Source organism: Bos indicus, chromosome 16, assembly GCF_029378745.1.
Source record: "Bos indicus isolate NIAB-ARS_2022 breed Sahiwal x Tharparkar chromosome 16, NIAB-ARS_B.indTharparkar_mat_pri_1.0, whole genome shotgun sequence".
NCBI lineage: Eukaryota > Metazoa > Chordata > Mammalia > Artiodactyla > Bovidae > Bos > Bos indicus.
In genome coordinates this window covers 20,211,705-20,236,938 of record NC_091775.1, presented here as the reverse complement: position 1 = coordinate 20,236,938, position 25,234 = coordinate 20,211,705, and the positions used below count along the sequence as shown (strand labels likewise).

Here is a 25,234-nt window from a genome sequence, read left to right as displayed (position 1 = left end):
AGAAGTGTTAGAGGAAGAAGATGAGGTTTAGCCAGAGCTAGGAATTGGGAAAGCAGATACAGAAGAGGATTGGGGAGGCTGAAAAATCTAGGGACTCGGGAGTATGGCTTTGAAATGGGTGAGCAAAGATCATAGCAAGGAAAATGCGAATGTGCAAATCTCTGGAAATAAGAGGCTGAACATTGTGTGATGGCAAATGAGTGTTTCTTTGGATGTGACAAGTGGATGAGGTGGGAATTTACCAGAGAGGGCAGATTTTAGATTGAGAACCTTGGAAATGGTTCCAAAGATGATTAAGTAGGGGGTATAACTATGCTGCATGTTGAATAAATGAAGCAGAAGTGAAGGGCATTACATTTGAGGAAGTTAAAGTGAAGCCAGATTCAGAGATGAGTCATTACTGAGGATGTTGAAGCTGCCAAAAAAGGGATTACGATTGAAAAGAAAATTGAGCCAATGCTGAAGTCATTGAGGAAAGGGGAAGTATGATGACATAGGAAGTGTAATAGGGCATGTGTCAACTAGGTCTTTGGCATAAAATTTCTTAAATAATGAATTGATATTGGTAAACTATGGCTGCCTTTTCTCAATATAATATATACTTAAATATTATAGAATTTGAAAATATATATAGCCAAAAATTTAACTCATCTGCATGCCCTCACTTTGAGAAAACTGCTGTTAATATTTTTTTTTTAATTTTCCATAATGTATTGTAGCTTTTAAAATTTATGTTGCATACTGGAGTATAGTTGATTAACAATGTTGATTTCAGGTGTATAGCAAAGTGATTCAGTTGTACATACTCCTTGGAAGGAAAGTTATGACCAACCTAGATAGCATATTGAAAAGCAGAGATATTACTTTGCCAACAAAGGTCCGTCTAGTCAAGGCTATGGTTTTTCCTATGGTCATGTATGGATGTGAGAGTTGGACTGTGAAGAAAGCTGAGCACTGAAGAATTGATGCTTTTGAACTGTGGTGTTAGAGAAGACTCTTGAAAGTCCCTTGGACTGCAAGGAGATCCAATCAGTCCATCCTAAAGGAGATCAATCCTGGGTGTTCATTGGAAGGACTGATGCTGACGCTGAAACTGCAATACTTTGACCACCTCATGTGAAGAGTTGACTCATTGGAAAAGACCCTGATGCTGGGAGGGATTGGGGGCAGGAGGAGAAAGGGATTACAAGAGGATGAGATGGCTGGATGGCATCACTGACTCCATGCACATGAGTTTGGGTGAACTCCGGGAGTTGGTGATGGACAGGGAGGCCTCAGTTCAGTTCAGTTCATTCGCTCAGTCATGTCCGACTCTTTGCAACCCCATGAATCGCAGCATGCCAGGCCTCCCTGTTCATCACCAATTCCCGGAGTTCACTGAGACTCACGTCCATCGAGTCAGTGATGCCATCCAGCCATCTCATCCTCTGTCGTCCCCTTCTCCTCCTGCCCCCAATCCCTCCCAGCATCAGAGTCTTTTCCAATGAGTCAACTCTTCACATGAGGTGGCCAAAGTATTGGAGTTTCAGCTTTAGCATCATTCCTTTCAAAGAAATCCCAGGGCTGATCTCCTTCAGAATGGACTGGTTAGATCTCCTTGTAGTCCAAGGGACTCTCAAGAGTCTTCTCCAACACCACAGTTCAAAAGCATCAATTGTTCGGTGCTCAGCCTTCTTCACAGTCCAACTCTCACATCCATACATGACCACAGGAAAAACCATAGCCTTGACTAGGCAGACCTTTGTTAGCAAAGTAATGTCTCTGCTTTTGAATATGAGGCCTGGTGTTCTGCAATTCATGGGGTCACAAAGAGTTGTACACGACTGAGCAACTGAACTGAACTGAACTGATACACGTATCTATTCTTTTTCAACTTCTTTTCCCATTTAGCTTATTACAGAGTATTCAGCAGAATTCCCTGTGCTATACAGTAGGACCTTCTTGGTTATCTATTTATATATATAGCAGTATGTACATGTCAATTCCAAGCTAACCACCGCCACCCCCATCCCCCTGGTAACCAGAACTTTGTTTTCTAAGTCACTGAATCTGTTTGTGTTTTGTAAACAAGTTCATCTGTATCATTTTATTGTATTCCATATATAAGCAATATCATATGATACTTGTCTTTGTCTGACTTACTTCATTTAGTATGATAATCTCTAGGCCCATCTATGTTGCAGCACATGGCATTATTTTTTTCCTTTTCATGACTGAGTAACATTCCATCTTATATATGTGCCACATCTTCCTTAATACTAGATTTTTAATGAAATATTCATGTTTGAGAATTAAGCTTTAATGTTCAAAGAAGTACAAGTCTGCCTTTTTCTTGTCTTTTGACAATGAATTGCCTTCATCTCACAGTTACATTGGTCTGACAAATTGTATTCCATAGATTCTTAGAGACTTTCATTCAGATATTACTCTGTTTCTGTGAAAAGTAGGCCATAGAATTTTCTCTGGCCTTGCCTAATTCATTTTTTCAACAAATAAAACTGCTAGTTAGATCTCACCAATCCTGAAGACATCTTGGTGAACACAATAGAAAGCATCTTTCTGTACTCAAAGAGTTTATATCCCTCTGAGACCAATAACAAGGTGGTTTCTGTCATGTTTTGATAACTATGATAAGTAACTAAGCAAGGTGATATGACTGAGGGTACCTGGGGATGGATGGTGGTGGCCATGCTGTTAGATTATCAAGAAAGACCACTCAGAGGGAGATGAGCCTGATGGATGAGATAAAGTCAGCCAACCACAAAGAAGGAGAAAACAGGTGTTCATCAGAAGAGATGGCACCTACAAAGGCCTGGAGGTGTAAGATTGTAGTGTTGGAGGGATATGGAGGGACAGAAATGGCCAGTGTATGGAAGGCGTGAGAGGTAGGCTCTTGGCAAATCAAGAAGTATCTCATTGACCACTTGTGTATGTCATTCTATGAGAAATAGATGGTCACTGCAGGGTGGCCTGGGGAATCAAAAGATCACTGTGGACTGATGATCTTGCTTCCTTCTTCACTGAGAAAACTGAAGCAATTATAAGATAAACCCCACCCACTGCCCCCAGCATTTGTACCCACGTAGTCTCCTTTCCCTCCATAACCACAGATTATCTGTTCCTGCTCCGAGTATAAACCCTCCACTTTCGTTCTTGGCTGCAGTCTTTCACATATTCAAGGTCAAACCTCCAGCCCATTAAGAATTCTGCTCTCCCTGTTGGGCCATTTCTAGCAGCATACATCATTTTATCTTATTTTATTATTAAAAAAAAAAATCTTCTTTGGCCTCTACTTACCTTCCATCTATTGTTTCACCTCTCATTTTCCTTCACAGCAAAACATATTGAAAAAGTTGCTTATATTCTTATCTCTAATTCGTCTTCTCTCATCCTCTCAGGAATCCATTTGAGTCAGGCTTAGACACTCATAACTTAAACTTTTATTGCACAAATATGAATGACTGCCATAGTGCTAATTCAACTTTTAGTTCTCCTCTTATTAGACTTATCATCTTTGAAAATTTGCCTCATTTGACTTCTAGGGCATCAAATCTTCATAGCTTACTGATTCCTCTTTCTCTGTCTCCATGGTTGGTTTTCTGCTTCTATTCCAGACAGCTTAAGATTGACATCTCAGTATTTGGGTCCTTAAACTTTTTCCCTTTTCTACCCACATTCACTCTATTTTTGCATTCTCATCCATTTTAAATGTCATCTATATGATGATGACTTTCCAAAGTATATCTCAAGCCAGGATGTCTTGAAATTCCAAAATTTATTCAAATTGCCTAATTGACATCTCCACTTGGTTGTCTAATCAACATTTCAAACTTGCCAACATGAATCTTTTAATTTGAATTATAGTTGATTTATAATGCTGTGTAAGTTTCATGTGTTCAGCACAGTGATTCAGTTAAAATATATATATATATATATGTACATGTATTATATATTTTTTCAGATTCTTTTCCCTTATAAGATATTACAAAATATTGAGTATAGATCCCTGTGCTATACAGTAGTACTTGTTGGCTATTTTAGATATAGTAGTATGTATATGTTAATCCCAAACTCCTATTTTATCCCTCCTACCTTTCCCCTTTGGTAACCATAAGTTTTTCTAGGTCTGCAAGTTTATTTCTGTTTTGTAAATAAGTTTGTTTATAGTTTTTTCTTAGATTCCATGTATGAGCAGTATCATATGACATTTGTCTTTCTCTCTGGCTTACATCAGTTAGTATGATAATTTCTAGATCCATCCCTGTTGCTGCAAATGGTATTAATTCATTCTTTTTTATGGCTGAGTAACACACACACACATCTCTTTCTCCTCCTGCCTTCAATCTTCCCCCTCCTGCCTTCAATCATCCCCAGCATCAGGGTCTTTTCCAGTGAGTCAGTTCTTTGCATCAGGTGGCCAAAGTATTGGAGTTTCAGCATCAGTCCTTCCAATGAATATTCAGGATTGATTTCCTTTAGGTTTGACTGGTTTGATCTCCTTGCTATCCAAAGGACTGTCAAGAGTCTTCTCCAACACCACAGTTCAAAAGCATCAATTCTTTGGCACTCAGTATTATGTTAGAGAATGTTCTAATTTCTTCTCTTACATGTAACTGTCCAGTTTTTCTACCACCACTTATTGGGGAGACTGTCTTTTCTCCATGGTATATTCTTGCCTCCTTTGTTGGCCAGCTCCAGTGGTCCCAAGTAGCTCCTGTGTAGCAGGCCCAGCCTCTGCAACCCTAGCTTTAATTCTAGCTCATACACACACACCCAGGTCCTTGGCCTAGCCATGTGCATGGCCAGTTCCCATAGACACAGCCTACAATTCAGCTCCTGAGGCTGCAGGTCACAGGCTGTCTCCTATAGTTACAAGCCTGGCTTGTGCTAACTCTAAGCCAGCCCTCATGTCCTCAGGTTCCAGGTCAACGCTCACAATACCAGGTTCCTGGAACATCCAAGTACTGGACCGAACACTAAATATGCAGATGTGGGGCCCACCCAGTAGTCCATGTACCTGGACTGCTTATGCCCCCTGTACTCAGGATCCTTGTCAGTGCACATAGATACAGGTCCAAGGGCCATTACCATGGGCTCAAATGCCAGGCCTGTACCCGTAAAACTGGTTTCAAGACTTAACCGGTGGATAAAACCAGTCCAGGTAGTCACGGTAGTCAACTACTTCCTTGAATATACAGACACTATGATTCATAAAGATCATGATAATCAAGGAAATAAGACACCTCTAAGGAAAACCAGTGTCTATGAACTGTCTGACAAAGAGTTCAGGCTTATCCTATTAAGGAAACACACTGAACTACAAGAAAACGAAGAGAGACAACTAAATGAAGTTAGACAAACAACGCATAAACAAAATGGGAAGCTCAACAAAGAAATTAGAAATTGTTTAAAAGAACAAATAGACATCCTTGAGTCAAAGAGCATAAGGACAATGAAAAAATTCAGGAAAGAGATACAAGAACAGACTCAACCAAGCAGAAGAATTTGTGAACTAGAAGACAGGTCATTTGAAATCATCTAGTCAGAGAAGCAAAACCAATGAAAGAGAGTGAAGAAAACTTACATGAATTATGAGATGCCATTCAAAGAACCAGTTTATACATCACAGAACCCCAGAAATGGAAGAGACAGAGAAAAGAGCAAAAAACTGATCAAAAGAAATTATAGCTGAGAACTTCCCAAGTCTGGGGAGAGATTTGGACATTGAAATTCATGAAGATAATAAGTCATTCCAGGTACTCAAGCCAAGATGATCTTCTCCAAGACATATAATAAAGCTGTCTAAATTCGAAGGGTGATGTTCATAAAATACATTTCTGACCATGCAACTACTCTGTTCAAAACCCTCTCATAGCTTTCTAACTAGATTCTCTCAGATTAAAACTCAAAATCCATGTAGAGACATACAACACTCATACGGTCTCCCCCTTATTGATTTTCTGATGTCATCTCTTACTTCTTTCTGCTTCATTTGCTCTGCTCCAGCCTCCCTGGCCTTCTTGCCATGTTCATGGTAGTCACGTTCCTCCTTCCAAGTCTTTGCTTAGCTTGTTCTTCTCCGGAAATAGTTCTTTGCTTAGAATCCCCACACCTGTTACTCTTATTCTTTCCAGACATTTGCTCAAGATGTCATCTTGCTGCTGTGGCCTCCGCTGACTCATGCTTTTTTTCTTTTCCTTTCAGTTTTATTGACATATAATTGACATGCAATAATTGAGTTTAAGGTGTACAGCCTTATGACTTTACTCATATATATATCAAAATGATTATGACAGCAAACTTAGTTCACATCCCTGACTCTAGCCTTTAAAATCACTGCACACTCTTGCTTCTTTCCCTGTTCTATGTTTTCTGTGGCACTTTTCATACTTTATGTACAGATAGCCTTAAACCCTGGAGACGGCAATGGCACCCCACTCCAGTACTCTTGCCTGGAAAATCCCATGGACGGAGGAGCCTGGTAGGCTGCAGTCCATGGGGTCGCTAGGAGTTGGACACGACTGAGCGACTTCACTTTCACTTTTCACTTTCATGCATTGGAGAAGGAAATGGCAACCCACTCCAGTATTTTTGCCTGGAGAATCCCAGGGACGGGGGAGCCTGGTGGGCTGCTGTCTATGGGGTCACACAGAGTCGAACACGACTGAAGCGACTTAGCAGCAGCAGCCTTAAACCCTAGTCAACGTTCAATTTAAAGCCATGCTAAACTCCTAAAATGCAACAACTTTCTCATCCATAAATTTCTAACTGCCTGAAATAGTCTAGAAGTAAATCCCAGCTATGAGTGGAGGACTTGATAAGAGTTGGCATCTTCTACTTCAGGACTGGGTCACGAGCCATACTGGCTTTCTCTAGCAACGTGACCCTATTTGCTCACCTCCTCATCCTAGTCTCCCTCAGTCCTGACCATCATATACATGGATGCTTCCCAACCTATGGAGGAGCATATTTTGTCAGAGTAGAATCCAGGCACAGAGAGTAATCCTGGAACTAATACAGAAAGATACTCCCATTCGAGGCAGGTATTCTGGGTGAGTTTAGGAGTTCTATGATCAAGGTCACCCTCAAAGCATGTAGACTGTAGTGTAAAGAAGAATGGGGCATTCTGTGATAAGAAGACACTTGATAAGGTGATACTATGATGATGCCTTCTGACCGTGCCAGCTCAGGATAATTAAGGACTACTTGGACATGCAAGTCTGTGCCAGCAAACACATACAAATATGTCTTGGGCTGCCATTGAATGCTACGACTTCTTAACCAATTGCAAAGTAGGTAACCAAATCCCTGCCTCAACAAGCTAGAATGTAAGAAAGCAAGAACTGCCCACCACAAAGCGTTCACTGGCAAAAGATCATCGTAGCATCCAGTCTGGTTTGCAGCTGACCAAGACACTTTGGTATGGCTAGGAGACATTCTCATTTAAATATTCCAAAGTCACTTGGAATCAGCCCCATGGAAAGCAGTTTCCTGCTGGGGTATGTTTTCAGAGAAAATAGTTGTATTCTCATATTCAAATATAACAGCTTTTTCCTAGTAGTACTTAACCCACCAGGGATTCCCTCTTTCCTCTAGGTTCTGTTTCCTCCTTGGTTTTGCTCCTGCAACTGGCTTTTAAGTCAAATCCCCAGCTTCCTTTTCTCAGAAATGTAAGGAATTCAGACAGATGGAAGGGATGAAAGGCTGCAGTCACTAAGCTCTTGAGAATCAGAAGGAAAAGATGACAAAAACAGGGAAATGAGAGATATAATATGTTAGCATATTACACATTGCATTGGGTTGGCCAAAATGTTCATTCAGGGTTTTCCTGAAGATATTATGAAAAACCTAAATGAACCTTTTGACCAACCCAATAGTTGGGTTGGACCTACTAGTAGGACATGTTTTTTGGCATGAAGTTTTTCCACAGTAAATAATAGTTACTCTCTGGGTAGCCTCCAAGGCCATTATTATCATGATTTTTAACTTTATGAGTTTCATAGAATGTTTTTCCAAATGAAAGTACCTCAGTTCTTTCTGACTTGTGCACACATAGTGTAGCTGTTCCTGCCATTTCTCAGAGGTCTCTGGCAAGGCCATGCTGTTTTAACACCAAGTTCAAAGTATTCTTGTAACTCATCTTCTGATTCCACCCCCACCCCCTGCCCCATTGCCTGTATTGCCTCCAACCTCAACTTGGTACCATCAAGGACCTGTAAGATAAAGTTATGAAGCAAACAAGTTTAATCAAAAGCATTATACGTCTCTTCTTGGTAATCACCTTTTGTTCTAGAGTAACTATTTTTAGTGTAAAAATTTTTTTTTGCCTTTATTCTGATGACCTACATGTTTAACCAATTGATTATACTTTGCATGAAAATCAGTGTTCTCTTTCCAGTTTACTTTTGCTGTCAGTGCAATGCAAAATCTATTTCCCTGAATTAGGTTGCATTTCATTCATCTTTTATACATGAAATTGTAATGGTTCAAGGTTAATGATCTTTAAAGAAAATGTGTTGCGTACATTGTAACTACCTTATTTCAAAAATATTCCTGAAAATAACGATTATTTCTAGCAGTATGAAAATGTGACATGTTTAAATCTTGGTAAAGTTGACTGAACTTTGCTTAGATTCAGTCAACAAAATGATTATTGAATACCTTTCTAAATAAAGTGTTTGGGATATTTCAGAATTGAATTAGTAAATTACAGATTTGCTTCTTTTAATGCAAGTGAATATAGTTTCTTTTAGAGAGACAGATGGGCTTCCATGATAGCTCAGCTGGTAAAGAATCTACCTGCAATGCAGGAGACCCTGGTTCTATTCCTGGGTCAGGAAGATCTGCTGGAGAAGGGATAGGCTGTCCACTCCAGTATTCTTGGGCTTCCCTTGGGTTCAGCTGGTAAAGAATCCACCTGCAATGAGGGAGACCTGGGTTTGATCCCTGGGTTGGGAAGATCCCTTGGAAAAGGGAACGGCCACCAACTCCAGTATTCTGGCCTGGAGAACTCCATGGACTGTATAGTTCATGTGGTTGCAAAGAGTCGGTCATGACTCAGCAACTTTCACTTTCAGAGAGCCAGATAGATATAAAGTACTAAAGAAGTTCAGAGGAGGGAGTACTGGATAGAGTACTAACCCAGTTCTCTTTATCATCTTTCATACCTAGCTCTACTATATCTAGATCATGTCATTAGTTAATTGTTTCTTCATTTATCCAAACATATATTCAGACCTACAGTGTACAGGCAATGTACTAGATATTGAGGATGTAAAATGAATATAGCACCATTGCTTCCTTTATAATGTTCAGTCTAATGGATCAGATAGTCATGGAAATAAATCATTACAACACAGTGTTGTGTTATGCCAAAAGTGTGTGCAAAACTCTGAAAGACAAAGGAGAGGATAATAGCTCCACCTTCTGCCAAGGGTCATAGCATAGTATGCTGGTGAAATCTTTAAAAAGAAATTGGCATTTGCACCGAGGCTGGACAGTTTGAAGGTCAAATAACACGCAGTTGGTCGGGTGGATAGAAGAAGAAAAAATTCAACAAAAGGAATTACAAAAGCAAAGTCACTGTTATAAGCTATATATTTGCATTTCAAAAACCAGACCTGTTGTCTTCAAATATACTTTAAAAATAATTTAAGTGTCTCATTTATTTTTTAACAGAGCCCTTGAACTAACCCTAAACTCAGAAAATGATTTACCTGGTCACAGACAACCAAGAAAACAGTCAAATTGTTAAAAGGAAAAGTTAAACCAAGTTTGACTGACACTTGTCTATTTAAAAATAAGTATATTTAAAGGATAAAACAGCCTATATTTTATTGCTATTGATTTTTATGGCTATTGATGTTTATTTTAAGCTTTACTGTAACAGTTCTAAGATGTAAGAAAGTAGAGGATAAGTGAAATCTCCTGAATAAAAAGTATAATAGTAAATAAATTCTTGTTCCCCCCACAGATTTAGCAGCATTTACACCTCACCAATTTCTGCTCAGTGCTTGCACACATGTGGGATGTACAAACAGCTCCCTGGTCATACTGTCCACCGCACAGCTGCCACCAGAACACGTGGATCCCCCAGTTCTGACTGTCCTGGATTCTAGAACTGTATACATTCAGTAAGTAGAAACACCGTCCCTATTACACACTGGTTCATGCAAGAATCCCAGTGAGTTCAATCAAGGGAAGCATTTGTGACATAAAATTAATTTTATTGTGATTAAATGCACAGAAGTGATTAGTTCAGTGGTTCTGGGAATCTTTGATTATCACTTGCCAACTTAATTTCCATTTTGTCTTTATGCAATCAAGCTGAGCCACACATGTACATAGATTCTGTGCAAACTTCAAAAAGGAAAAAACTGACCACTTACGTGACTGCCCTGGGCTTTTTTTTTTTTTTTTTTATGTGAGGCATTATTTGCAATAATTTGGAATAGCATAATTTATTTTTTCTTTTTGATTATAAAATAGGACTGTCTTGCTCCCCTGAAGTTGAAGTCAGAGAGATGCTTTCATATACTGGCATGTTCAGATAATTTTTGGTAATACCGATTATTATCCATTTCTTAATATGTGAGGTACAAGGTGTATTGCAGTATTTAACTGAAGCTTAAAAGACCTCTGTTCCCACTGGTTAGTACTTGTTTACATTAATCACTCTTCATCTTGGTTTTCTCACCAGTTAAAGAGTTTGAATTGAAGATACTATGATGCTCATTGAAGCTGACAAACACTGGGATTTCGTATCCCATTGTTCCAAGTGTAAACTCCCCTGTTGGCTTTCACAGTGTCCCAAGCTGAGCCCACTTTATATACCTTAAAAATTTCCCTCTACTCTAAGTATTTCTCAATTTACCAATTTCTGTCTGTTCCACAACTTGTGCTACACATTCCCCCTGACACTTTGTAGCCCTCATCTGGAATACCCTCTAGTTTCCCTTCTGCCTACCAATTCCAATCCACCAAGGATATGATTTTATGTATCCAGGTAGTGGGTCGCTTCATTCCAGGAATCTTAATTGACTCCTTACTTGAGCCTTTCCAGTCTCAACTTTTCTTCAGTAGTTGCATACTGAAACTCTGTGTTAGATTGTTGCATCTTTCAAGACAACTGTGACATGAAAATTATACAGTTATCTCTCCCTCTCATTTCTCAGAAGTTCTCAGACATTCTCCTTCTCCCAATTGTTGTTCCACCGTCTGGGTTCAAAATCAAGCACTCGCTCCTATATTTTTGTATTACTAGCTAATTAAGGTGATAAATAACTAGAAAGCGGGCACTATGTCTTATTTGTGTACCATTCAGAGTAGACATCTAATAACTACTTGGTATTTTTAAAGTGAATTACTGTTGAGCTCTCAGTGTGTTTCTTTACAATGGCATAAATCCAAGCTTGTATGTGTCTTTTAAAAATCCTGCACATTTCAGATTTGACTTGAATGTATGATGATTATAATGCTATATTTTTTTTTATTCCCAGGTGGAAACAACCAAGAAAAGTAAATGGAATTCTGGAGCGCTATATGTTATATATTTCAAATCACACACATGATTTTACAGTTTGGGATGTCATCTATAACAGCACAGAACTTTTTCAGGATCACACTCTGCAGTACCTTTTACCTGGTAATAAATATCTCATCAAACTGGCAGTAAGTTCGCTTTATTTTTATCACTTTGTCTGTCCTCATCACTCTCCTTGCGGCTTCTCTTTAGTCTCATCTTCTCTCCATCTCTCACTTTAAAAAAAAACAAAAGTCTCTTGTATTGCTATTTACACTGAAAACTTGCTTCACGTGCAAAGTGAAAATATTGCTGATCTAATACCTACGTATTTATATTTTGTTATGCAAAATGATAGAATAACCATCTGAAACAGGAGATTTTTCCAAATCTAATTTGGGATTATCAGAAATTATTTCTTTTTTATTATTTGTAGAATGTCATAATTGTTGAGGGCTTTTCAGAAAATGCTTGGATTACTAGGGCTATTTCCTAATGGGGCTTGTATTCATTCAAAAAGCAATGCATGGTATGAACATGTAGGTCTTATATTTTTAAATTAAGATTTAAATGACCCTCAAATATTCTTGATTGTTATTATATTCTGGTTTATATTACATTTCTATCTCAAAATAACAGTCACTTAATAAAACCCTAGAATCAACATAGTTTAGACAGGCAATAGCATTTTTTTAATGCAAAATAGTACTTTTACACAAAGATCTTTTAAAAGACCTTGATATTACTGTGGAATTTATACTCAGTAGTTTCCTTTGTTTTTTTGATGAAATATAATCTTTTTTAAGTTTAATAGCATATCTGAAAATAACTGAATATAAACATGAGATTGTCCCTATTTGTTTTAAACACACTCTTCATTTTATAGCAATACCTATATAAGGATATTTGCTTTGATAAATGCCATAGAAAATATTCTGCTCTTGATTATGAATAAATTTACATTTATGTAGACACTGTGTATGCATTCATTTTACTTAACATGCTCTTGAATGCTCTAAATATTATACCACAAGAAAATAAACTACATTCAACTGTTGCTAACTGTCTGACCTGACACCACAAAACAAGGGCAATCAGACAATGTTAAAAATTCTTTTCAGAACTGTCTCCATGTGCCTAGGTGTTCAGCACACAGATAGGTTTCTGAATCAGCAATTTAATTTCTTAGCTTTTTCGCCCAAGATATAAGAAGTGTATTAACTTGATTTTCAAAAGCTAATACAGAAATCCACATCACTTCAAAACAGTGGTGATATCAAAATAAGAAAAGCCCCTGTTGCTTAGAAACAACCAAAATTAAACAGAAATTGTGTTACTCTTGGCTTTTATTAGAAGGAGGCCAAGAGTATGAAACACAGACAATTTTTAGGATATTTTGCACAGTAAATGAACCCACCTGAATCTCCTATGTTTTGTAAGTCTGTAATACCTTGAAAAATAAATACAATTAGATTGGGAGTCCACTTTCTTGAATATTAATTCAGATTTGCCACTAACTGAATGACCTGAAAAATTCACTTAATTGCACTGAGTCTTATGTTCTTCAAGCCTAAAATTAGGACTTTGAATTAAGTGATTTTTAATGTATCTTTGAGCCCTAAAATTCTATGATGCTACAAAGTTGACCCCAAATAATATTCTGTGAAGTCAAAGGAGACCTGTCAGCCACTGAATAATGTCGATGCAAGATGTCATAAAGATGCAAGAGTCTTTGCCCTAAGTCTTGTTAGGAAAGTAAATTTGCTCATATTATTTTTGATTTCACTGTGTTTTTAGGGCAGAATATACACTGACGTATTTTCAGAAAGTATTCAACTAAAAGGTTTTTTACTTTAATTCTGTTAACAGGTAAATTAAATGAACCAGAACATTTTAGGTTCATCTTGGTTAATTGAGGAACTCGTGTATATTTCACGCTTTCAACAGGATAACTGGCTTTCAAGGTCATTAGATTAATAGATGGAGATCAGGTTCTCAGCCAAGTGGAGCTGCCTTTGTAGATAATCTTAGCATATCGACTGAGGACTAGGAAACAAAACATACAGATACAAAGCATTTAGGCAGGCATTAGAGAAAAATACATGCGGGCTCCATATGATTTACTCCAGACTGGAGCAGGTATGTTACTTCATGTGGTTTCCTGTAGTTTTCCCTGTTGTTGTTCAGTCGCTAAGTTGTGTCTGAGTCTTTGCGACTCCATGGACCGCAGCACGCCAGGCTTCCCTGTCCTCCACTATCTCCTGGAGTTTGCTCAAGCTCGTATCCACTGAGTCGGTGATACTATCCAACCACTTCAACCTCTGTCACCCACTTCTGCCCTCATCCCTTTCCCAAGGTCTTTTCCAATGAGTTTCGCATCAGGTGGTCAAAGTATTGGAGCTTCAGCTTCGGCATCAGTCCTTCCAATGAATATTCAGAATTGAATTCCTTTAGGATTGAAAGTGAAAGTCACTCAGTCCTGTCTGATTGGTGTCTAACTCTTTGTGACCCCATGGACTATACAGTCCATGGAATTCTCCAGGCCAGAATACTAGAGTGGGTAGCCTTTCCCTTCTCCTGGGGATCTTCCCAACCCAGAGATCAAACCTGGGTCTCCCACATTGTGGGGGGGATTCTTTACCAGCTGATCCACAAGGAAAGCACTAGAATACTGGAGTGGGTAGCCTATTCCTTCTCCAGTGAATCTTCCTGACCCATGAATAGAACCAGGGTCTCCTGCATTGTAGGTGGATTCTTTACCAACCGAGCTATCAGGGAAGCCCTTCCTTTAAGATTGACTGGTTTTATCTCCTTGCTGTGCAAGGGACTCTCGAGTCTTCTCCAGCACCATATTTTGAAAGCATCAATTCTTTGGCATTTAGCCTTCTTTATGGTCCAACTCTCACATCTGTATATGACTTTTCCAAAGGTTTGGAAAAACCATAGCTTTGACTATATGGTCATTTTTCAGAGAAGTTAGGTCACGATTTAATATGTTCTCTAGGTTTGCCATAGCTTTCCTTCCAAGGAGCAAGCATCTTTTAATTTCATGGCTACAGTCACCACCCACAGTGATTTTGGAGGCCAGGAAAATAAAATCTGTCACTGTTTCCACTTTCCCCCACTTTGATTTGCCATGAAATGATGGGACAGGATGCCATGAGCTTAGGCTTTTTAATGTTATGTTATAAAATCCAAAGGGGTAGAGACTGCATATTTCAAAATTCTGCCTGCAGAATTAAGCATAGTATCTGGAAACGAAGTTCATGAATGATTCTTGAATGAATGAATGAACACTGAGAATATTTATTTCACAGAGAATCTGAGACCTGATATGAATCAAGTAACTTGCTGTAAAATGTCAGAGTTAGGGACTGCATGTTTCCAAATATATGCTCTTTGTCCTAGAAAAAATAGTATAATATTTTGCTGCATTTAACAAATGGTATTGCAAAGTGTCATAATTCCTAATAAAGATAGTAAGCCAGCAATTAAATAAGGAGGCTAGTAAGACAGGCAGGTATCAAGGTATATATGGTTTGATAATAGTCATATTACTGCTAGACATTTGCCTCTTGATTAAGTTTGTGTTCAATATATTTCCTGGACAGATTCTTAGAGATGATAAGCTTTAAATTTTCAAAAGATCATTTCTAGATAACATGGCCTTTTTCTTTTCCTTCATATGTTAAAATATGCTACACTCTTAACATCATCAGACCCTACTTACCTGAAAACAAACTGTTGTAAAAGAAAATGCTAGTTTTGGATGTTCTTAATATTCATAATTTCAAAAATAATTGATACACTTTTATTAGTTATGCATTTTATTGTACCAAAATTGAATCTCCTATTGGGACTGGATAGTCTTCATTGCAGGGTAGTAATATGACTTTTCAATTTTAAACAACATGGTTGTAACTGATAAAAGTGATAGGAGATGGGTGAAACACCTTATTTTAATATCTCAGAGGCTTTCAAAGACCTTGCCAATTCATAAAGACATCTTTGATCAAGTCCAAAATTTTGTTTAGTTGTTTCAAGCCAAAATTTTAATCAGCATTCAATTGCATTGAATGTTATGCTGATAGGCCAAATAAGATACTGATTGGTTCATTTTCATTTAGATAATATCAGTTAGATTAGACCAACCAAAGTCAACTTTAAGAATATTTATTTCTCTATGAAGGAACTAAGATACCCTACTTAACCTGGCCCTCAAAATGCATGCAAAAGGGATGTGGAGAAATAAAAGAACAAAATAAAATATTTTTCAGGTAATTCTGTTGTTTTAGCAGCCTCTTTGAAAATTCAAGTTCATTTACAAGAAAAATTCTCTCCAAATTCCTTGAATCCTTAAGAGGCTTTTTTATCAAGTTGCTAGTTTATGGGTCTTTGATGACACAGCCCAACAAACAGTCCTTCCAAACCAGAGGACGTCCTCATTTATTCCAGAATTTTCTATCCCATAAAGTTCTCAAAACAAAGTAAGTTTTAATTCATAATTCTGTTTTAAATCTCTCTCTCTCTCTCTATATATATATATATACAATGAAATGAAACATAGAACATACAGAATTTCTTTGGGAGAGTTGACAGGGGGAAATTCTCAGGCCACGAATAAGAGAAATTATAGTGACAAATAGACTATCAGAAATAAATCCCAGTGTGGGTTGAGTTTCAGAATAACATGCTGCAACATTTTTCCCCTCCTAAGGAAAAAAAAAAAAAGAAAATCTAGGATCCAAGTGGATGGATTTATCTCTTTCTATGCACTGAAAAGGATGTTCCTTTGATGATTTTCCTTCAATAACTGTCTCACAATGCCTCTTTTTCTGCTATGTTTTCTGGTCAACTTTTAGCACACTGGAAATATTTTGTCTTAATTTTTCTGTTTTAATGTTCAGGTAGTTTCTTCTTGGGCAAACAGTGACATGTCCTAGAGTTTTAAATCACAAGCTCAATTGACTTCTCTTTATTTGCAAAGATTCTGTTCTCAGGAGGAGTATGGTTTACTTCTTACATAGGTATGCACATCCCACAGCTGAGCATCAGAAGAAACCACAGAGGTTAATTAGGTCCCCAATCTTAATGCAGTTTCATGCCCAGGCCACAGTTTAGCTCCTCTGAAACTTGCTTATGCTGAGAAATTATACTCAAGACATGGGTTCCTGTTGTCTTCTTACAATAAGTGAAATTGATCTCCATGTCTACTGACCATTTACTGTCACTAACACTTTTAGTGAAGAATTTGAAACTATTTGCAGCACTACTCTTGCCTGGAAAATCCCATGGATGGAGGAGCCTGGTAAGCTGCAGTCCATGGGGTCACGAAGAGTCGGACACTTACTGAGCGAATTTACTTTCACTTTTCACTTTCATGTATTAGAGAAGGAAATGGCAACCCACTCCAGTGTTCTTGCCTGGAGAATCCCAGGGACCAGGGAGCCTGGTGGGCTGCTGTCTATGGGGTCGCACAGAGTCGGACACGACTGAAGTGACTTAGCAGCAGCAGCAGCAGCACTTTTAAGTAGTATATTTCAATATAAGAAAATACCTTCAAAAATCAATCAGCTTTCTCTTGTCTTTAGGAAAAAATACCAACTGCTTTAAGTATCAAAATTTTATCCCTTCAATATCTAAGTGAATAGCAAGCTCCAAGCCCAGTGTTTCATTTTTTAATATTAGTCATAGCTACCTGCAATGAAAATGAATAACTACCTGCTTTATACTTTGTCTTAGGATTTTGCTTCATTTTCTTACTGCTCTTGATAAAATTTCATGCTTTTTGAAAGATTTTTATGTTTGTTTTTGTAATTACAGTTGTGACTTTAAAGGTACTGGAAAAAACTTTAGTTTTCAAATAGCTGTTATGTAAAGACATAATGGCTAAATTTACTAGCAGATAGAGGCTGGAAAAACTCTGTGTTCTGGAGAAAGGCTTATCCAATAAGTTATGTAGGGATGATATTTTCCTAATAGACTGAATCATTTATTTGGAATTATTGACAGTTTACAATGAAAATGCACACAGAAGTTTCTGAATATCTTAACATCCATTATTCCATTTCTAGCATTACTGTACCTCCTTCATTAGGGAATTGAGGGGTTCTGTGATCAGTTTAAGTTTTTTAGCCATGTGATGAAGCTCAGTTCTCTGACACATCAGTTAATGACTTCACCCTTTAAGCCACTAAATGGTCATTCAACAACTGCTTCATTGCAAATTTATGAGAAATACTGTTTTATTTGCTTTCACATTGTGTCGTACTTTAAACGTATTGTTCACACTACTGGGGCTTCCCCTGAGTGTTCTTTGGAAGGACTGATGCTAAAGCTGAAACTCCAGTACTTTGCCCACCTCATGCGAAGAGTTGACTCACTGGAAAAGACTGATGCTGGGAGGGATTGGGGGGCAGGAGGAGAAGGGGACGACAGAGGATGAGATGGCTGGATGGCATCACTGACTTGATGGACGTGAGTCTGAGTGAAATCTGGGAGTTGGTGATGGACAGGGAGGCCTGGCATGCTGCAATTCATGGGGTCGCAAAGAGTCGGACATGACTGAGCAACTGAACTGAACTGAGCTGAAGCAGCAACTAGTGGTAAAGAATCTGCCTACCAATGCAGGAGATATAAGAGACATGGGTTAAATCCCTGGGTCAGGAAGATCCCCTGGAGGAGGAAATGGCAACCCACTCCAGTATTCTTGACAGGAGAATCTTGACAGGACAGAGGAGCCTGGCAGGCTGCAGCCCATGGGGTTGCAAAGAGTTGAACACAACCGAGCATCTGAGCACTTCACATATTTTCTGTGTATCCTTTCTTTTTCAGGGGGGTGGAGAGAGTAGAAATCATGTGTTTTATCTTGAAGTAGCATTCATTCTCTAGTATTTTTTCATGGGTATGTATTTGTTTGAGTCATTCTAGGAAGTTTTCTGAGGATAATTTCATCATGACTATTCACTTGGTCAATATATGCCCCATCTCTAGATTCTAACTTGGAATATAAGTCATACATTCTTACACTCTGGGTTATTACTTAGTTTTTGGAGGTAGCTATCTCATGTCCTAAAAAGCAAATTAATTAAATGTTACACCTCAGCATTGAAACAAATTTATTTGGGGGTAGGGGACAGAGAGCATTATTTCCAAGGGTCTGAAACTCTTACAATGAACTCTGTCTCTTCAATGCCCATCTCAACTCCGGGGCCCCAGAGTGATATGTGCTTTTTTCTCCTCTCTGTCCAGGCTTGCACGGGGGGCGGGTGCACAGTGAGTAAGGCCAGCCAGGCCCTGACTGAGGAGAGGACCCCCGAAGGCGTGCCGGCTCCCAGAGTGAACCCAGACTCCTCTCACTCCTTTAACATCTCCTGGACTGAGCCTGAGCATCCGAATGGTAAGTGAACTCTTTTAGCCTCAAGTTAAAAAGATGATTAGCAAAGGTAAATTAATATTCTAAATGGCAGCTTATATGTGGTGCTTAATTTTTAATGATCATTTTAGCACATAAAATACCTGAGATAGTATCATTGTCTGTAGTTGGAAGATTGTGGTTTTTAGGCTCACACGCAGGTTTTGGTGGCTCAAAAGTGCTCCCTTTTGATAGTTCTTATGTACTGCATCTTATGGTTTCCTATGTTCCAGGAGAGGTGAAGAGAACAAACCAGGATTCCCAAAGAACGCCCTTGTGAGAGTGACATTATATTTTCAATGACTTTCTGTTTTTGACAGTCATAACTTCTTTCTTGGAGAAGTAGGGAGATAGAAAGTTCATGCACATATTGTATTTCAAAATGCTCTTGCTTTAATAAGTTTATCTTAAAAGAGACCACTTGGAACTCTGTATTTTTAATATGTTATTTATAAATATTTCAGCATGAGGTTTCTGAACAATGCATACATTAAGTATATATACATTTATTCTTGTTTGACTTGAAATGGATTGTATATATTTCTAAGTGATATATATCTGCCTTTGCATAGTTTAGAGAATTAGATCAGCCAGTTAAAGTGTGCTAAAATAAAATCTTATTTAAAGAATTTGTAATAACTTGGGATAGAAATTGCTTTATTAATTTGTTGGAAATGTCTTTAATTTACAGCCAGCATAGTGTCATTTTTCCACACTGGTCAAGCTTACATAACGTCAAATTTTGCTCCTCTTTAAGACAAATATCAAAAAGACTTTTAATATCATAGAAACTGTTTTAAGTAACTCATTACTGAAAATTTAAATGGCTTCTTTTAGCATATCCAGAAAGAAAGAAAAAGAATTACAATTGTATTAGTTTGTCTTATGTTTACTATGATATTAATTATTCCAGTCATCTCATTTTAATTAAACTTTTGGCAAATGCACGAGATATATTTGAGGTAATGGAGAGCTCTAATAATTAGAGTGAGTGATTATCTCTACTCTTGAAGTTATCCCTGTACTATTACAAATTTCCTAATGAAAAAAAAATGAGTATCTGTTTGATACTTAAACAGTTAATATTATCATGCTGTGTGCCCCAAAATTCCAGTCCATAGATGGCAATGAAGATGTTAATGATATACCCCAACTGGATTGCTCTTAAATGCTATTGTATGATTTGTATAGTATTAATAGACACTTCCTTTCATCCTAATCTGTGGTTGCAACTATCATTGAACCTAGAATCCTAGGTTGACTAGAAAATACTTTCTACATTTCAAAGAATTTTTGTGTATTATGTTTTATATATTTACAAGCAACTTTATAATATATTCATTGAACAATAAGAATTTGTGAGATTTAGAAGAATGCTGCTAACATGTTTGCTCATTCTAAGGTCTTTTGTTTAATCACATCAGAGTTTTCAGAGCTTTTATTGTGGGGTAATGGTTAGATATTTTTTAGTAACAGTTTTCACTAAAAAAAAATTTATTCCCTCCACTGCTTATCTCCCCACTCTCCTCAAATTTTCCAGTGTTTTATTCCAATTGTCCATTGTCTAGAGAAAGATAATCTGATGGTTAGAGGACATCTTGTCACTTCATCAGTTTTCAAAGCTCCTACATGTCCCCCTAAACCCCCAAAGAATAAAATCCAGATCCTTTAGTCAGACATTCAGATCACCCCCAACTTGCAGCTCAACCTGCATTGGTGCAGCCTTGAAGCATGCTTTCCACTTTAGCTGCCTGGGATACTTACAGCTTGGTGTAGGGTTGAAACGCTTTAGTATGGTGTCAAATAGGCCTAGATTCAGATGTTATCTCTGATGAAAAATAACTGGGTAACTTTAGAAAATTTACTAAATTCATGAAGCCCAGTTTCCTTGGATTATAAAATTGGAGTTAACAATCCCAACCATCTCTCCATCTTTATCTGGAGAAATCTAACTCAGTCCTTGGGGCTAAATATAGGCCTCCTATTTTATGAAATCACTCCACCCTTTCTTGAATGTAAATCAAGCTTCCCATCTTCACTTGACCATATAACCTCTTCCCTTGCCTTCATCATGACACACACCTCATTCAGCCTTGGATCGAATTTATCTGAGTACATGTCCAACACACATACTGGATGATGTGTGTGCTGTGTGCTCACTCAGTCGTGTCTGACTCTTTCCAACCCATATGGACTGTAGCCTGCCAGGCTCCTCTCTCCATGGGACAAGAAGGAGGGGCTGCCATTTTCTACTCCAGGGGATCCTCATGACCCAGGGATCAAACCCACATCTCTTGTTTCCTGCATTGCAGGTAGACTTTTTACTGCTGAGCCATCAGGGAAGCCCTAAGACATGATGATACGGATGACAAATCATTTATTTCTTTTTACCTTCATGAAGCCTAGCACAATGGAGTACTTTCTGTTGGGAATTAATAATACTTATTTCATTTAGTTGCTTCTTGTGAAAATTTCATTTAATCAGTGGCATACATACTGTAGAGTCTTGACTCTCTGATGATGCCAACAGAGAGGGTAGAAGTAGTTACAGGTCAGTTCCTGAAATGTATTTGTTTGAAATGTATGTGTTCCCCAAATATACTTTTTTTAGCCGTGCGGAGTCTGGGACTAGGGTTGGTCTTTATAGAATTTGGATTTTGCATTTGAATTAAGAATTAAAAATTTTTTTTCTTCTCAAGCATGCCTTCCCTGGTAGCTTAGATGGTAAAGTGTCTGCCCACAATGCAGGAAACCGGGGTTCAATCCCAGGGTTGGGAAGATCCCCTGGAGAAGGAAATGGCAACCCACTCCAGTATTCTTGCTTGGAAAATCCCATGGATGGAGGAGCCTGGTAGGCTATAGTCCATGGGGTCGCAGAGAGTCGGACATGACTGAGCAACTTCACAAGCATGCCTAGTGCAAACATAATGGAACTAAGTCCATATTAAAATATAGCTGCATTATGGTTGCTTTCTCATTTCTGACTATGCTGCAGAAGAGTAATACAATTGGAAAACAGGTTTCAAACTTATGTTACTAAAGATACCTTTTCAAATGATTTTATCAAACCTGTCTGATTATTAGAACCATCTGGGGGACACTGACTGGAGGAGTGGATTCTAGTGGTCCAACCAAAGATGTGAATAATCATAAATACCCCATTGACGTGTTATCTTAAAAATGCTGGATTAGTGCTGGGGACTTCCCTGGTGGTCCGGCGGTTAAATCGCCATGATTCCACTGCAGGAAACATGGATTCCACTCCTGGTTAGGGAACTAGGGCTGGTCCCACATGCCTATGGCACAGTCAAAATAAAAGTTGAGGTATATCCAGGTTTATATACACATTTAGACTGTCATATTGTGTAACAGGTACTGATTATCTGATTTTGCACATGCTAGGCTCCAAAATCCTGACTTTATTGGTCAGTCATATACCTAAAGAGATTATTTTATTAGGACTTTATAAACATGAGAAACAAATGTTGAGAAACAGTAAAGTGACTTTCTGTAATAAGAAATATTTCTAAATGCATACCTATATATGACAAAATATATATATTTTGAGGGCTGGGAAAGACTGAGGGCAGGAGAAGGGGGCAGCAGAGGATGAGATGGTTGGATGGCATCACCAACTCAGTGGACATGAATTGAGTCAGAGAGATAGTGAAGGACAGGGAAACCTGGCATGCTGCAGTCTAAAGGGTCACAAAGAGTTGGATATGACTGAGCAACTGAAACACAATAATGACAAAATATGAAAAGTTTAAAGGTGTTATATAAATATCCAGTTTTTACCCATTAAGCAATTGGTAACCTTTAGCCAGCATGGCTTAGAAAACAGACTCTCTGCTTTATAACTGATTCTGATTTAAACAATCAGCTCCTACTCATTAAAGCCTAGGGAAAATCCTTTCCTGGGGCTTAGGAGAATGGCCTCTTGCTTTATTTGGTTGCATTCTCTTCTTTTCTCCGCAGCCGTGTCCAGCTCCACAGCTTGTGCTGGGAAGTGTGCTCTTTGCTTCAGGACATGCTCCATAGTGTGAGAGAACTCTTCTTGTTCTGGCATCTTTTGTTCAGTGCTATCCCAGCTGCTCTTGTGTCAGAATAATGCCTGACACATAATCAGTTCTCCGTTAAAAATATGTTGATTATCACTGTTGAAAAAAAACACAGAAAATAACAAGTGCAGACAAGGACAAAGAGAAATCAGAAACCTTGTTCATTATTGGTGGGAATGCAGATTGATGCAGCTGTTATGTGAACCAGTATGGAAAAATCTTCAAAATATTAAGAATAGAATTATTATATGATATAGCAATCCCACTTCTGAGTATTTAGCCAAAAGAATTGAAAACAGGATCTTGAAGAGATATTTGTGCGCCCATGTTCTTTGCAGAGTTATTCACAATAGTCAAGAGATGGAGGAAACCCAATGTTCATGGACAAATGAATGGATAAGTAAAATCTTGCATATGTTTGCGATGGAATATTATTCCACCTTTAAAAAAAGGAGGACATTATCATATGTTACAACATGGATGAAGCCTGAGAACATTATGCTGAGTAAAACCTGTCACGTAAAGAGAGATATGACATGACACCATATATATGCAGTATCTAATGTAGTCAAATACATACAGTGTGGATACCAGGGGTTGGGAGTTGGTAGGGAGGGGAATGGAGAGTCGCTGTTCAGTGAATATAAGGTTTCAGTTTTATAAGATGAGAAAGTTCTAGAGATCTTGCCCAACAAGGTGTCTGCAATTAATATTAATACTACTATTAGTTCAGTTCAGTCGCTCAGTCGTGTCCAACTCTTTGCGACCCCATGAATTGCAGCACGCCAGGCCTCCCTGTCCATCACCAACTCCTGGAGTTCACTCAGACTCACGTCCATCGAGTCAGTGATGCCATCCAGCCATCTCATCCTCTGTCGTCCCCTTCTCCTCCTGCCCCCAATCCCTCCCAGCATCAGAGTCTTTTCCAATGAGTCAACTCTTCGCATGAGGTGGCCAAAGTATTGGAGTTTCAGCTTTAGCATCATTCCTTCCAAAGAAATCCCAGGGCTGATCTCCTTTAGAATGGACTGGTTGGATCTCCTTGCAGTCCAAGGGACTCTCAAGAGTCTTCTCCAACACCACAGTTCAAAAGCTACTGTCCATTTAAATGCTTAAGATGGTAAATTTCATGTTCTCTTTTCTCAACAAAAATTTTTAAAAATGTAGGGAGGATATAATAGAATGCAATTAAACTTTAAATATACCAGAAAAAAAAAATCAAGATTAAGGGCTGTATTAGTTTAAGCCGATCAACAAACTTTTAATAGTTTAATAACTTTAATAAAGAAATATGTACAAAATTGTTAAACAAGCCTGAGTTCATACTATTTGTCTTGTTGTGCAACTTCCTTTTCTCACCTAGTATGGTAGAAGCATCTTTCTATAACAGTTAAGTGTAGCTCAGCTTCATTCTTTTGAAAGGCAGAGTAGAATCCCACTGAATGAAGCCACAGCTTATATGACCCATCTTTTATTGATAGACATTTAAGTTTCCATAATTTTGCTATCATAAAGAATGCTGCTTACTATTCATTGCTTTAGACTGCCAAGTCCATTCTTTAAGTACTGGGTCATTATCACTTGATTCACACCTAAGGCTCTGCTTCCTTCAAATGTGTCCTGCTTAATTCTGGTGACTTGCTGCTTCACACACCTGCAAAAAATGGCAGTGTGACACTCTAGCTTCTTTTCTTTACTTATAGCCCTTTCTGTCCACATTCCCTCTGGCAGAGGAGTTCTTTGTAGGCAGCGACTACAGGCAGGATTTTCAAACCTCTGAAAAGAGCTACTTTTTGGTCCGAGGTGGATAAGAACCATTTATTCTGTAGGATCTTGATTCTTTCTTTGTCATACCATTAGCCTGCAATGAAATGTAGCACAAAGGGTTACTGTCTAAGAAATGTGTGACTTGTATTGTGTAGATTACAATTGCATGATTAGAATTATGCTTTTGAGAGCTTCCAAATTCTCATGAGCTTTATCTCCTTCAGAAGCTTCAGTCATAGATTCTGGAAATATGTTTATTCCTCCCACTTGAGGTCTACTTTGCTAAAATCAGCATGGATATCCGACTCTACCAAACGTACTCCTCGTTGTCTAGCATAATGTTGTAGTTTAGTGTCTGTCATGTCCAACTCTTTTGTGACCCCGTGGACTGTAGCCTGCCAGGCTCCTCTGTCCATGGGATTTTCCAAGCAAGAATACTTGAGTGGGGTGCCATTTCCTTCTCCAGGGCAT

At 38.3% G+C, this 25,234-nt stretch overlaps 1 protein-coding gene across 1 annotated transcript in view; it reads left to right on the top strand.

The window, feature by feature from the left end:
- LOC139176524 (usherin-like) overlaps positions 1-24,807 on the top strand; it is a 106,171-nt gene extending 81,364 nt beyond the window's left edge. The window contains exons 7-11 of the mRNA XM_070768844.1: positions 9,974-10,133; positions 11,499-11,670; positions 18,773-18,920; positions 19,773-19,897; positions 24,700-24,807. Of these exons, the coding sequence (XP_070624945.1) occupies positions 9,974-10,133; positions 11,499-11,670; positions 18,773-18,920; positions 19,773-19,897; positions 24,700-24,807 (713 nt within the window). The remainder of the gene's footprint in view (positions 1-9,973; positions 10,134-11,498; positions 11,671-18,772; positions 18,921-19,772; positions 19,898-24,699) is intronic.
- The last annotated feature ends 427 nt before the right edge of the window (positions 24,808-25,234 follow it).